Here is a 15,791-nt window from a genome sequence, read left to right on the forward strand (position 1 = left end):
GGATGTGCTCCCAAAGTCCCTTTGCTATAACTGCACCAACTTTGAATGATGCAATGGCTCGATGCTTGTAAAATGTCTTTCCCTTTTCAATGCCTGGGTATTATGTAGAAGGCTTAAGTAAGTCTTGGTGTTTACCTATCAAGGATCAGGGAGGCTGCCTGATCTTTATGATTTAAAGGCAGTCCTGAAAGATAGGTAAGATGAGCTCATACTGCTGTACCTCCTGTAGGAACACTGTGCTCAGTGTCATACTGAGATCTTACCTCAGTAACTGGTCCTGCTTTTCAGCTACATATGATAAAATGTATCAGGTTCAATTCATCTCAAGTCTACTTCTGTAGCAGAGTTGATAGAAGGGAAGAAAAGAGTTTCACAAGAGCCTTTGAAATTTAAATTTGTTAGCTTATAAAGAGGAATGATTTTACACTTAGTTGTTCTGTGAGGAATTTTTTGTTCAAAAGCTTTTTCTCGTTATTCATTTTGTTTCTCTTCACTCCATTTCCCTTTTATCTTGTCACCAGCAGTGACTGGTGTGGCAAATAAAACACACAGTTATTAATGTGTAGATTTTTCTAGTGATGAAAAAGCCCCATAAATGTTTTGATGAAATGATTTTATTTCCTTTTATAAAAAAGAAAGGTTTTCTGTATATCTAGTGACTTGCTCCTGGGTCTTCAGTTGGAAAGTGTGAACAAAAGAAAGAAGCTGGCATGAGAAACAAGAAATCACACTTATTCACTTGGTACAAGGATTTTGAGGTCTTCCATTGGAAACCAGCTTCTGCTGGCCATTGCTTCTTGCTCTGATCTCCCTTGACACTCTTTTAACTTCCAGTTTTTCTGTTATTGTTACAACTAAGAAAGCAAGACCTTTCAAACCCAAGCACTTGTTTGACACTTACTGTGTCACAGTTACTATACATGAGCATGCATAGATATATTCAGATTTAGCATTCAAATCCCAAGCTCATTATTTTCTAAATTGGGCACAGTCAGGCTCCAGTCCAAATCTAAACTCCCAGCTGCTGCAGTACATTAGTCACCCCTCCTTTGCCTTGTGGTTCCAAGAAAAAAAATAGTTGCTACAATAGATCTACAATTACTCAAATTGAGGATTACACAGAGAGGTTCCTTTTACTCTCCTTTGGTCTTTCTCCCAGGGCATGTCAAAACTGTTAACTGATTTTCTAGCAATAGAATTGATGGCATGCACCAGGGAAAAGTCTCTTGAATCTGTTTTCCACATGATGGGGAAAGCTTCTCTCTAAATAGCAGAGGGCTCACTCCTTGGTGATCTTAAGGTCTTCTCCAACCTGAGCAATGATTCTATGATTCTGCTTGAAAAAGTGGAGTTCTTTGAGAAGCCTTCAGTATACTTAAGCTTCACACATTACTAAGGCTTCTGGAAAAACAAAGTGCAGCCTTAAAGTGCAATGTACACAGTTACAGAATGAGGTTTTAAATCCAGGTTCAAAGACTACAGGAAAGGGTACTTTCAGCTGATTTGCAATTGACAAAATCAATTCAGGTTTCTAGCTTTTCCCCATGGCTGTACACCATTTGCTGACTGGAAAAGTAAACTATGATCTCACTGGTCACATCCAGAGATAATTTGCCTTATTTTCAGATGCCAAATTTTAAGGAACATAGATCCCCAAGTATCTTTATAAGTAGATAAAAATGAAGAATAGCATTATAAAATAATTCTATAAAAGAGACTGAGGGTCTTAAATTAAAATCAGTTCAGGAAACTGGCTCCAGCTGGTCACTGCAAATCATTAATCTCTTGTGAAGGCATTCAGCATTTTCAGCTCTTCTACCAAACCTGTATGTGAAACATAGAAACCTGCTTTCTGATTCAGCTGGACGAAATACCTCTCTGTCACAGGAGAGAGAGAGAACTCCTTTTACTATCACCTTGGGGTGTGCAGCAACTGGTTCTGGTCTGGGATACTCAGCTTATCTGTGAGACACATGAATTAAGATGCTGCTATATCCTGCCCCAGTGCACTTCAGCACCAGATGAGCCAGCTTTCTTTCCCCACTGAACTACAAAGCAATTATCCTACTAACACTCACTACAAAACATCTAGATTGACATTTATTCCTTGCAGTCCTAGAAAGATGTATGCAGCTCTTTATGTTTACGTATGCAGGGTTTTTAATATTGATTGCTTTTTACTGTTCTTGCTCAATGATCCCTCTGCCTGGAAAAAGCAAATGGACTTCCACTATCCTTTTAAGCAACCATGACGCTCCTCCAGACTGAGCTGCTCAGGAAGTAAAAACAAACAAAAAACCCCCCAAAACCCAACAAAACAAACATAACTATTTTTCCATGAAATACATATCTACAAGAAAAGTGAGAACAGTGTGGTTGTAGAAAACCAAGTTCGTATATTTGCCATGGAAACAGCATTTATAAGAAACATGGTGATGGGAGGAATATCAACTATTGCCTCAGTGCAATTATTGCAACATGCAGGCATAGCCAGCTGCAGGTTGCTCCTTGCACAGCCTGACAGAGCTGTCAGTTTTATTAACTTGGTAATTATGGGTTGTTTCTGGCTGCAATACTTGAGATCCACATGTATCCTGTGCTCTATTCAGAAATACAATGGATGAAATAGGAGAAATTGAAGGTGGGAAGGTGCTTTGTTCAGTTATTTTTCCTGCTTGAGGCCTTGTTCTTCTTGGGTCACTTTTTCCTTCCCTATTCCCTTCTTTTTGCTACTAAAGCCGTAATGGAAGCTTCCTGATTTCCCTTCTCCTCCCTGTTGATGTGAGCAGACTACAGCCAAACCAAGCAATCATTTTGCCAAAGGAAAAAGAAACACACGCTGAATGCAGTCTGCGAAACAGATGATTCATGCTCTGGATTAATTAGCAGCATTTGATGACCTGCGCATCATCGGAATAGAAAGGGGTTTAGTTGCTACCACTGTTCAGATAAATATCAGTTTCCAGTCTCCTGCTGCCATGCTGTTTTGGAGGGTTCATCATCTCTGTTTGTGGAACCATCTTCTGTGAAAATGTAGCCCAGTGCATGTGCCACCAAGGGAGGAATTACTGCTCCAGTTTTCTGTAAAAGTCCTGGCTTCCTTCTAGCTTTCATAGACCTTTATTGATGACTATAGTAGGAAATAAGCAACATGGAAGCTTTTCAGTACTTATCCCTGTCAGCAATGGTTTGTTTTTATGTGTTTCTATCAAAGCTTTCTTGGTAGCAGATGTGTGGGAACTTCACACTGCAGACAGGTTAAAAGTGCATCCAAGACATTTCTGACCTTCAGAAATGACTGCTTAGTCCACGGTTTGCCATGCTCCCCTGAATTAAATGCAGTAAGGCAGAGCCTTGACTCTGGGGGTTAGCCAAACTTTTCTTAGTGTTGTATTTAAAGCTACTTAAGTAACTGTTGTTGTTCTTCTATGTCTTTGCTGATTCTAGGCCCTTGGGAATATCTTGGTCTCCAGAATATTATGGGCAATTCCACAAGCTAAATTGACTTACAGCTGAATCTATTGAAGGCTGCTGAAAGAGGCTGTGATGCTCACTAAAGATGTCTTCATCACACTAAGCAGGTAGTACAGTGAAGGAAATGGCCAAGGTTAGAGCTCTGCATCAACAAGTAATTTGTTTTTTTCCAGGAAAATCCCAGTGGTTTTGCTTTATTTGCAACTGATTTATTTGCAATCTTATATCAGTTCTGGAAAGGAAACTCTGGAAGCAGCTCACAGCTGTAGGCTTGTTTGTTTTTAAGTTGACTACACCAATTCTCACTTTCTGAAACCTTAAGAATAGGCTGAAGTTAGAGCAAAGCAGAAAGCAATCTCTCTTATCTTGGAGGCCTTTTCCACCCTTGGTGATTGTATGATTTTTTTGCTCAATTACTATTTTTTTGGTGGCTTGGGATTCAGATCCAGGTGGCAGCAATCTGAAACAGATATCCAGTGTTTCTGACAGTCCCAGATTGTTCTGATAAATAAAAAACAGCTTCAACCAATATTAACTTTCAAGCACCTGTCTGGACATTTATTAATGAAACTACATTAACAATAAATTTTAACTGAAGACTATTCAAATGCAGAGAAGACCCTGTTGTAATGAAATCTTCCAAGCACCAGAAGTGAGATGGTTCTCCATATCTTTCCTCTGCACTGGTAAAAATCTGTGTTTGCTGTACTGACTGTAGAGGCATAATTAACACTTGCAGTGGAGTAACACAAAGCAGAATCCAAGCTTTATTTGTTATTAGGTAAGTTGATTGTATGAATTAATCAGATGCAATTTTATTTCTAAAGTCAACTTGCATTTAATTTGGAAATACAGGCAAGACTTAATTTACCTCTCTTTTTATCTTGGGATTTCTAAAAATATGAGATGACGAATACTAACTCAGGAAATTGTTTTAATTCAAAATCATAAAGGTAAAGCTCAGAAAAAAAGTATTTACTTGTAGCCTTTAAATGAGGTTGCTCATTAGACTGTCTGCTGTGTACTATATGCGAAAGGTATTAAGGATTTTTACTAAGAATAAGAAGAACAGAGGAAGAATCCTTTTGATGTAAAAAAAACTCTTTATATTGAGCATTCATCTCCCTCTGATTGTTTGTGTGTGTAAATTCCCAGTGTTATGTTCAGGCTGCTGGTTTAGAATACCATCTTGTGTTATCCAGTCTTGATTGTGAAAATAACTTCATGCCCTGTGAAGTGCTGAAAAAACTGAAAAGATGTAGGATAAAATGCCCCCCAAACAGCCTTAATTTTGAGATCTTAAACCTTAAATGTTTTATGGAAGAGACTGCTGGAAATTGAAGTGCAGTAAAAGGGAAGGATCTGACTCAGTGATTCAAGATACTCCTTTCAGATTTGTCTGTGGGTGGGATTGAGTTAGATTCAGTGTTATGTATTTAGAGGTGCACAAATAGGGGTCTACATTTGAACTAGGTGTCTAAACTAGTGAGCTTCTAACACCATCCAAAATGCTCTCAAGCATCCTGAACTCAAAGGCACGTGTATACCATGGATCATATGCCATCTTTGCCAGGACCATGTAAAAGTATCTTGCACCAAAGAGGATCTGAAATGGCACCAACTGCTACTGTGTGAGCAACAAAACTGAACACCTAATTAAGACAGTTAGTAAGCCAGTGTCTGAAGAGCTGTTTTGCTCATCCTAAATGAGGCACTTCTGTTTAATCTAGGAGTATTTTAAGATCCATCTTCATTAATGGTCTGAATAATAGGTTAGAATGTTCCCTCAGTAAGTCTGTAGATGATAAAAGACTGGGAGGAGTGCCTGGTACACCAGAGGGTCATGCTGCCAGCCAGAGGGACCTCCACAGCCTGGAGAAAAAGGCTGGTTGGAGTACAGTGAAGTTCAACAAGGACAAGTGCAAAGTCCTGCACTCAGGGAGGAATCAGCCATTTCCTGTGTGGGTAAGCAGGCACAAGTTACCCAGACAGTTTGTGGAGTCTCCTTGGAGATCTTCAAAAGTCACCTGAATATGGTCTTGGGCAGTTTGTGCTGGGTGACCGTGACTGAGCAGGGTTTGGACCGCTTGGACTGAGATATGCCTTCCAACCTCAACTGTTCACAACATCTCCATTCCATCAGAAGTACAAAAAAGCTGCTCCATCTGGTCTGTGGGCAATATAGATACTGAGAGCTGAACCACGTGGTTATCTTTCCTTGGTAGTAAAGTCCCTTGTTAACTGCGGACAGTATCACTGGTGTCATGTGGTTCCTGGACAGAGTAACTGATGAAAAATTTTTATTGCCTCATCTGAATTGCTCCCTCTGCCAAACTCAGTTCATTTTTAATGCTATGGTAGGAAATTCTGTTTTTCTGTTCCTTTTTTTTTTTTTTCCCCCAGTGAAGGCTCTAAGCATGCTGCTGGGGTGGTGTATCAGCTCAGGACTTGATTCCAATATTTTTTCAGAGATAGCATTCAGAGTGTTTTGAATGTTGAGAGCAAGTCTATAGGACCCAGGAATTGTTGTAAATAACCAATTACTTTCAGGTAAGTGATTGCATTATAGACTTGTTGCACAACTTATTCTTCAGTATCTCCCCACTTCTGGCATTAAGTGTGCTTAAATATTCAAAGCAAAAGACAAGATACCACCAACTGAGCTTTATGTAGCACTGTAGTTTTTCCAAACCTTTTTTTTTTTTTAATGAGAGAGTCACGAGTACAAACCATCCAAACTGTGGTTTAGAACAGGTGACAAGTCACTTGTGCTCTCTGGTCATGTATATGTGAAAGGAAAATTACCTAATTATTTCATCTATTTTCCCCCAGATTACCTAACAGTACACGTTTTTCCACATTTCTATTGTGTCATTAACCTCTGTCCTGTATGTTCTGTAGAAACTTCTTTCTTCCTTCAACAAAGGCTGTCAAGCTCCTGCTCTCCAAGGGTCATAGGTTGCAGGGGAATCCACAGAAACAGGAAACCAGGCTTCCTCAGTCAGTTTTGAAACACCAAAATCTGTTTCCTTTCTACAAAACATAAAGCCCAGCAGGGCATTCTATGGTGGGCTCTCAGCTGTACGAGTAGCAGCTCAGGAGTAGAGAGAAGCTCCGGGATTCTTGCTTGGGAAATAGGTGTGAGACATCCAGTAGCACTTAGAAACCAGCAGAATGAAGGAGGTAATCCTTCTGCTCCTATTGCTCTTACAGAGTGTCAGCAATGGATTTAATCTTACAGGAAAGCTCTGGACCACAGACCAAGATGGTGAAGCCCTGACAAGTGATGCAGATTTGACTCCAGCTTCAGTGCATGGTTCTGTGGATGCAGGTACAACTGCAAGATTGCCTCATTCTGAGATCCAAACTGCTGAGGAGAGTGTATTGCAGGTACTCATTTCTTCATCTTCCGGCAAGATGCTGGGGAAGAAAGCTCTGAAGAAAGCCTCCAATACTACAACCTCTATCCCTGCAAGCCAGTCAAGTGGACACAGTGATGGGAACTCTGACATAGATAAGATCAGAAACTTACAGAGCAATGCAAGGAAGACTCCTCTACAGCAAGAGGTCACTACAAATCAGGATACTGCTATAGAGAACAGATATTCCAAGCAGCCATCCCGCAGCACTGGTATCACCAACATTCAAAGGGATGCCAACTCTAAATCATCTGGCTTTGAAGCTACTAGAGGAAAGTAAGAAAAACTACGCGTTTTTTCTTGTCTTCTATGTACTTAGGAATGCTGTTGGTTATTTTCCTTTTCTCAGTGAAATAATGGGTGAAAGTCCTAATAATTTTAGTAGAGCTGCTTTCTGAGCTGAGGTAAGATGAAGAAACAATCAAGGAACCAAACCTATAATACATACTAATTCAAAACCATTTAGTTATGACAGACTAAAGGCTGCAGTTTTTAATTCTTGAGGTGCTTATCTCAAAACCAACAGGAAATTCATTACCATATACATACAGGTAGGAAAGGACTACAATAGAAGCCTCCCTGTTCTATGCATGGTAAACATTTCTTGTTCTCTTTCCTGTGGATAAAAGAAATTTCAAGTGCGAGATTTCATTCTATTAAAAATGATTTTGATTGTAGAATTCTGAACTAAACTTATAAACAATTGAGGATACAAAATAGAGCAGTGTATGACAACTAGAAGCATTTCATTCTGTGATACAAACTTCCTGCAAATAATATTGCAGGTGAATGTGCATTCAGAACTGAATAACTTAATATGTAATGGCTATGCTAAACAGATATATTGTACTGTCTAGCTTTATAGCTCTGAACAGTCAGTTATTTTCTTTGTGCTACCATGTCTTTCATTCTAAATGGGGATGTTAATACTGACTTTGGACATGTTAAAAGCTTCACTTAATTAGTGATATATATTCAGACTCTGGTAGTCCCTCATGCCTTATATTTTCTGGTGTTTTTCCATACTGTTTATGGACAGTGGGCTTTATTCTTTTGATTGTACTTGACAAATGCTAACATACAAAATGTGGAAAATCTCTTAAATTCACATCAAAGAGAATATATCAGCTCTTAGAAATACTCCTACAATTATGTTGCAATGTGAGACTATAAGCTAATGCTCCTCCAGATTCAGAAAAGGTTCCCATTGGCCTGAATGTCTTGGATTACGCATAAGTTAAGTTATGTGGGAAAGGCACAAAAGAAAGGAATTCCTTACCTCAGCTTAGAAGAGTTACTGGGTAAGATGCTGTGTCTTCCACATAACTTTCCTAATATATTTCAGAAGTGAATGTCATCTGTTACAGTACCTCATCACAGTTTAGGACAGCACCTGACATAACCTGAGTAAAATGGTTTTTCTTTATTTCTTGGACCTAATTCCTGCATCTCCATTTAAATTAAGTCTTAACATCTGCTAAACTTAGAGTCTTTTAAAGTCGTCTTCAGCTTTTTCAAAGAACAGTATTCCAATGAAATTTATCTTCACAAAAACTTTGTGAATTGGCAAGTACTGTTTCCATCTTCTACATAAAATGTATAAGCAGGAAGCAAAATATCAGTGTTGAAAAGGATCTCCTATTTTTTATCACAATAGGGTGTGGTTGCAGCTGACAAAAGGCAAAGGAAGTTATTTTGTGTGGCTCCTTATTGCGTGAGTGATCTAGGAGCAGCCTGCTGTGCAACATGCATAAAGGTCTTATTTTGTTTGAGTGCACTGAGGAAGTTGGGCATAAAGCAGGGTTTACAGATCATTGTCACAGGACTGAGTAGCAGTATGAAAGCCCATCTTAAAACCAGATGCTGAATCCCCAATCTCTTTCTCAAATTGTTCCAGGTGTTGTTCGATCCTTTTCACATATTCTTGCCTTATAAGCCTAGTCCTCCTACTTCAAGTGTTTTTACAAGCAGTGTGATCTGAGATTTTCTCTCAGGTTTATCACCAACCTAGACTGTGACTTAAGTCACTTCACTGTTTGTTCTCCCTTTCCCTTCGAGTTAGACTTGAATGAATAATAATGTCTCTTGCAACTCAATTTTCTTCAGTAAAGCTGTGAAAAAAAAATACCTAGACTTATGTATTCACTGTTTCTGATCATTGCTGTGAAGCACGTGGAAAACTACTGCTATGAAACTATGCATAAAACCCCAACTATTTGATTTATTACACGTGGGTGTTTTTGACTACACTCTACATCCATTTCTAGCATGTTTTTTCTTTTTTTTATTTTGCATCATTATTACAAATTAACTAAGATGCTGTAAAATTTCCAGTAAATACAGATTGCTTTGAGATTTACTTATTGAATACCCAAGTACAGCTTGAGTGTGAGTTGATAGCAGAAGGCATAGTTGTAAAGTATACTAACTAAGGAAATCTGGAAGAAAAGATGTGTTTTTTGCTTCAATTTAAAATTAAAAGAGCTCTGAAGTTATAGACTGTATTCCAACCTGAATTTTCAGATGAACTTGTAGAAACTCATGACTCTGCAATCTTTCATGGCAACCCATTGTGCTAACGTATGTACAGAAATGCTGATGTTAAATGGTTCCATATACGAGGGGGGAAAAAAGAAAAACAAGAAAACATGTAAGGAAGAGACGAGTAAGAAAAACAAATCATTATGAGCCTTTAAATATATATTCATAATTAATTTATGAATTAATTTATAATAAACATACTTTGGGCAGTCTTCAGGGCTATCGGATTATCTACAAGGCACAATGTGTCCATTGCACAAAATTACCCAAACATCCTCTCTTTGAATGAGGTTGTCTGTTCTGCTGGTTTAGTTATAGAAGGAAATCCCTCAATTTGCTCTACCCTAGATTATTTGAGGATATTTTGTATGTATATTGAATAATTCCTAGAAATACTGATAGGGCAACAGTGATGGGGCAAGGACGAAGACAGAATCACATTACCATTAAGGTTGGAAAAGACCTCTAAGATCATCAAGTCTAATTTTAAACCCATCCCACCATGCATGTTTCCAAGTGCCATATCTAAAATATTCTTTAACACTTCCAGGGACTTGCAAACATGAGCTAAAGTGAAGCTGGAAAATGGAGTTTTTTTCTAAATTTTAGAGAAATTGAATGTAAACAAAAATGTAGTATCATGGAAGACAATTGATAATATGTTGCTTTCAGTTGAGCTCACATGAGATGCATCTTTTTCAGCCTGTGAAGAGAAGGGAATTTTGGTATTTCATTTTATTATTAAGCAGCTTAAATAACAGTAAAACAATGGAGTGAATCAGAGGCTGAGTCTTGAGTCTAGAAAACTCATCCTTGCATTCTGAACACCATTTTACTGATTATTACTCAAGGCAGCTCTGGAATACACAAGACATTCATTTAGGCTGTAAGTTAACCATGTTGACTCCATGCTGTTGAATGACACTGTATTACTCTATTCTCTTAGTGCTTATTTCAAAATTTCCAATTATAATGAATTTAGTGAGTCTTTGTAGGTTTCCCTTACCATGCATAGCAGTGAGGTGATGCTATTTTATTACTAAGCAAGAAGGCTTTAATGAAGTCAACACCAGGGACAGATTTGCTCAGCTGTCATGTGGTAGAAATGCTGAAATATTTCATTCTCAAGGCCAGAGCTCTCCCCAGCAATTGCTTCTGCTTTTATCCACCTGGCAGAATTTCTAGTGTACTGGTAAACTTAAATGAGTGGTTCAGCTCAGCAGATGGTTCAAATAAAGAAGAAAAATAGAAACCTGATTTAACTGCCTGGTTAATGTAAGGTTTGCAGTCTCTTTTGATCATGTCACTTTTTAATGGAGCAGAGAGAACAATTCTTAAATGGATTTCTTAAAATTTTGCATCACTGTGCTTTTACAATAATTAAAACTCATGCATGACTTACGTTTCTGCCTCACTAGGTGTATTGACTAGGACCTGGAAGAGAGAAAATCCCTTACACTAGTGCTGAGGCTGCCTTGGTGGTTAAATGTCAGAAAATGTTTGATGGTACTTTGCCTTCATAGTGTTGTACTCCAGCCATGCAGAATATATTTACAGTGATGCTCTTTTCTCCAGTAGCATTTTTGAGGTAATTCTGAAGTATGGCTGTGAGTCTACAATTTAATTTCTCTGAATGAGATCAACATAGTATAATTTCTATTGCAGTCATTAAAAAAAAAAAAAAAAAACAGAAACAAAGGAAATTAGTAATTCAGGTACTTTTATTCATTACTTTATTGCTATTTCCACCTCTGAATAAGGGTGGGTGAGGGGGGTGCAGAGGACATAATTGTGCAGTTGTGCAGTTCAGTAATGATATGAGTATTTAGAGACTGGTACTGATATCTACTGAGCACTGCAGTAAAACAACTAATAGGAAACTGAGAGTACTGGTGTGAAGTATTATAGATCTTACCATGTTATGCAGATCAGGTACTGCTGTATGCTGTACAACAAGATCCAGAATCCACAGGGTTCATGCAATTCACAGACAATTTGTTGTATCAGTTCGTATCAAATATCCCATTGAGGAAATCATTCCCATTGCTGATCCATGAACAGAAAGAATAAAAAGATCTGTGAAAATGTGGATCTTTGTAGTGTTTGCATTTTAAATTGTTTCTGTACCTGGAAAGAATCACTGATGGAGACCCAGATTGTACTGCTTCCTAGGGTGACTCTGTAGGGTATATTGTTTTTTAGGTGGGGGAGAAATGAAGACATACTCAAGCAATTCTGGACTGTAGGTGACAAAATCATTTCTCTGGAAATAGCAAAATCCATAGTTTTCATTCTCTCAGCTTTTCAGCAATGATAGTTTGGAGGAGTCATGACAGACTTTTTTCAAGAGTACAGGAAACATAGCACTGGAAAACAAAAAGCACGTTTTCACCCACATAGCTTTTGAGACAGTCCCAAGGCACTTGTAAAAAATGATTTCTCTCTTAGCATCCTCAGATTTTGATTTATCTTTTCTGTGATCAGATTCTGATAAGTCAGTGCTATGCATATGACTTCTGAAATATTTTAATGAAGACAATAAAGGTTTCCATTAATCTTGTTATACTACCTACTGCATTAATGCAAATGCTTATCTTTGTTCTTGCTCTTTGTTTTATCTATCATGGAAAGAGCGAGGAGTAAGATCAGTTTTCATCCCTATTTGACATCTCTCCACCCCATTGCAAAGATAAGGATTACAATAAAAACTGGACCAAGGTTAAGGATTTAGCTCCCAGTCACTGCAAAGTGTAATTTTTTCACAACATTTCATCTAAGGTTCACCAGAGAAATCTGCTCAAATTTGCACAGAAAATATGCGTTCTCACAATTCCAAATATGTTTAACACTTCAGAAAACTGTAACTATTTTTTCCTGGAATATACATGACAAGGAAAAGAATAGTGTAAAGTGACCCATGTTTTCCAAAAGCATTCATTGTGTTGCTAGATCGAGAATGTGAATGTTTCAAAAGACAGTTTCCTTGTTTCATCTCAACACGTCTATTCTGCATTACACTCTTGTTAAGTGCTATGCAAATAAGTAACACTGCAGGTCATGAGGGAAAAATCACCTTGAATTTTACAGACTTTGGCTCAGATTCTTTTTATTCAAGAGCTCCCCAGAAATCAGTCAGTGACAGAATAAAAACACAGCTCTTCATGAGTAAGTGGCAAATCAGGTACAAGGCAATTTAATTATTTAATGAAAGTAAATAAGAAGAGAAAAGCTGCCCAAACAACACTATAAACAGATTAAAAAAGAAGAATACTTGTTTCTGGAATTGGGATGGGATCATCTTTTTTAACATTTTCAGGTGTCACGTTGTTTTGGTCAACGTTTCTCTAATGAAATTATCACTAACAAAGAGCACTCTCATTTTACAGAGATAAGAAACAGACTTAAAAAACAGCAAATTGGGTTCCACTGAGGTCATCTGAACAGCAGTGTCAGTAAACTAGACTAGAATTATCTTAATGAATTCTATACTCTGGGCCAATTACATAATGGAAAAAAAAAAATTATATTCCAGAGGGAGAAATGCACAACTAAGACACTTTAAAAGAGAACTTTGTTTTCTTTCAAATACATTTTACTGGATAATTCTCAAGTAAGATAACTTCTCAACAGTCTAAATTCTATCTGTGGGAAAGTTTGATTATTTTGAGGGGCTCCAAACACAGCGGAATAAGGTCTTGAAAGAGCTTATGTGGTATGCAAATAGACAGCTTTTTTAGTGCCCAAACTGGCTGGTGAAGTGCTAGCCAAGTGAAAATTGTGAACTAATTTTTGCAGTTCAAGGTAGGACACAAATTTTCACAAAAGTAAATAAAAGCTTGGATGAGACAAAGAGGCTATTCACAGCACAAGGTTTCAGCATTGTGTGTACAAATAAAGAGGAAATGAACAACGGGAATTTGTATTTTGTAATAAGTAGGACAAAATGTCAGAACCCTCAATCCTGAAAAAAACCAAACCCAAACAACTAACAATCATGAAACAAATGGTAAAGCAAATGGTATCACTCCTTCTACCTGATACTTCAGTCTCAATAAGTCAGCTCTTTTTCAGGGTTGAAAGCATATCCTATAACATATTTTACCATTGCTTAGTACACTGCGTATCAGATGAACTTCTCAGAGGCTATCCAGGTTTGCTATTCCAATCAGCATGTAAAGCAGATCTTCCAATCTGATTTTTGTATGTGGTTGAAATCAGTCATTGTACTGAATTAGTATTTCAGCCAAGATTAGTAGATTGATACATTTCAGAACAAAGGAAGCTGATCAGCGAGTGTAGAAAACCAACCAGTCTTAATTCGGGATTATAACTTCTGTTTGAAGGATAGTTTATATTTCAGAAATATGTCTGATGCTCATTTAAAATACAGGGTTATTATTTAAAGATACAGAATTTAGTTCAGATTCAATGACTTGCAGATGGCACTGGGTAGGGAGGAACCTTAATGATCATCTGGTTACAACCCCACTTCTGTGGGCAGTGACACCTTTTGCTAGATCAGGTTGCCCAGGGCCCCTCCAACCTGGCCTTGAACACTTCCAGGGATGGAAAGTACAACCTGTACCAGTGCTTCACCAATCTCTGAGTGAAGGATTTCCTGCTAACATTTAATCTAAATCTCCCTTCAGTCAGTTCAAAATTACTACCCTTTGTAAAAAAGTCTGTTCCCATCTGTATGGGAAATGTTGAGTCACGGCCTGAATCATTGATTGAGCACTTGGGGAAAGGACCTGGTCAGCCCAAGGACCACAGGTGAAGGCAATTCATCTGTGCAACCAGATAGGATGGAGCCTGACTCCACCTCTCTTGGACCTCATTCAAGGACTGACTGCCAGTAGGGAAAGATCTTTTTCTAGAGATCCTATTTTGGTGAAGCTTTCTCCTGTGAACCTAGAATCTTCTGATTCAGGTGAGCAATTGTCTTCTCTTTCTTTATAGCACTTTTCTATTATGCTGGTCCTGCTGTTATATACCTTTGTTATAATGTCTTTCTCATTGTACTGAGCTGTTCAATTGCTTTCTTTCTTTTAATTCCTTCTCGCGTTTTCTTTTCACATACTGGAAGGCCATGAGGTTTACTTAGAGCCTTTTTTTCTCTAGGTTGAACAACTCCAGCTCTCTCTGCCTTTCCTCATAAGAGAGTTGCTCCAGACCTTTGATCGTTCTCGTGGGCCTTCTCTGTCCTGTTCCAATGGGTTCATGTACTGCTGATGCTGCAGGCCCCTGAGCTCCTGCTGCAGTACTTCAGGTGGGATCTCAAAAGAGCAAAAAGGGAGAATCTTCTCCCTCAACCTGTTGGCCACATCATTTGATACAGCCCAGGATATGGTTGGTTTTCAACATTGCTAGTATTAAAAAAAAAGAGCTCTCCTGAGTCACCTAGTGGATTTCAAAAGAAGTTGCTGAAGTAAAAATCTGGTTTCTTATGCAATAGCAAGAGGGAGAGGGAGGGAGGTGAGGAAGATGTGAGAGTGCTTTCTATTCATTTTAATCATTTTTGAGTGTTAGTTAAGTCTGTCAACATATTTTTTCTCACCAAAACTTGAGCAGAATGCTCAAGGCAATTTGGAAATGCAATGTACTTTTATTTAACCTAAATTCAGGGATTCTGTGTAATGCTTTCAGAGTGGGAGAAGTTATAGATTTATTGCACACAGTGTCAGTATATGAATGTTTATATGAATCGTCTTATACTACTATATTTAGAAGAACATCTGGATTGCCTGAAATATGTAAAAGCAAAGGACATTGGCTCACAGAAACATAGAATCATTCAAATTCGAAAGGGCCTCAGGAGGTCTCTAGTCCAAATTCTTGCTTGTGACAGGAGACCATAATAGGTTACTCTGAGCCTGATTTACTTGCATCTTTTGCTCCAGGACTCACCAGGTCAGGCCAATGACTGCACAACCTCTCTGGGCTCCACTCCAATGCCTCAGTGGGAAACAGGTTTCTCAAACTCAGTCTGACTATTTCTTGCTTCAGTTCATTTGTTGTGACTCTCATTCTCTTGCCGTGCATTGCTCTGGCTCTAACTTCTTAAGAGCATCCCTGCAGCTCCATGGTTGGGGCTGCTGTTAAGTACTCCTTACCCATGCCAAATAAGCCCCAGTTTCTTAGCCTCTACTTCCAAAATACCTTCTCCAGGTGCTCATAGCACCTTTCTACAACTCCTTTGTCTAGACATAATGGACATCATTAAATGAAAATGTGTGGAGTTGGGGTTCATATTTCATTAACTGTTCTATGAAAGAACAATCAGCTCTGTATAATCTGAATGAGGCACAGCCAGCAAACCACGTACTAGCTTTAACAGCATTTCCAGGTGCTGTTCTA

The 15,791-nt window shown here is 38.3% G+C and overlaps 1 protein-coding gene across 2 annotated transcripts in view; it reads left to right on the forward strand.

The window, feature by feature from the left end:
• The first annotated feature begins 6,530 nt into the window (after positions 1 to 6,530).
• Positions 6,531 to 15,791, forward strand: part of MMRN1 (multimerin 1) — a 47,946-nt gene continuing 38,685 nt past the window's right edge. The window contains exons 1-2 of one of the 2 annotated variants that reach the window (XM_031607503.2): positions 14,277 to 14,364; positions 14,556 to 14,703. In XM_031607503.2, coding sequence (XP_031463363.2) covers positions 14,666 to 14,703 — 38 coding nt within the window. In that variant the 5' untranslated portion in view covers positions 14,277 to 14,364; positions 14,556 to 14,665. Of the gene's footprint in view, positions 7,170 to 14,276; positions 14,365 to 14,555; positions 14,704 to 15,791 lie in introns of those variants that run through there. The other variant, XM_031607504.2, reaches the window with a different exon arrangement.

Source organism: Phasianus colchicus, chromosome 4 (genome assembly GCF_987193195.1).
Source record: "Phasianus colchicus chromosome 4, bPhaCol1.hap1.1, whole genome shotgun sequence".
Classification (NCBI taxonomy): Eukaryota; Metazoa; Chordata; class Aves; order Galliformes; family Phasianidae; genus Phasianus; species Phasianus colchicus.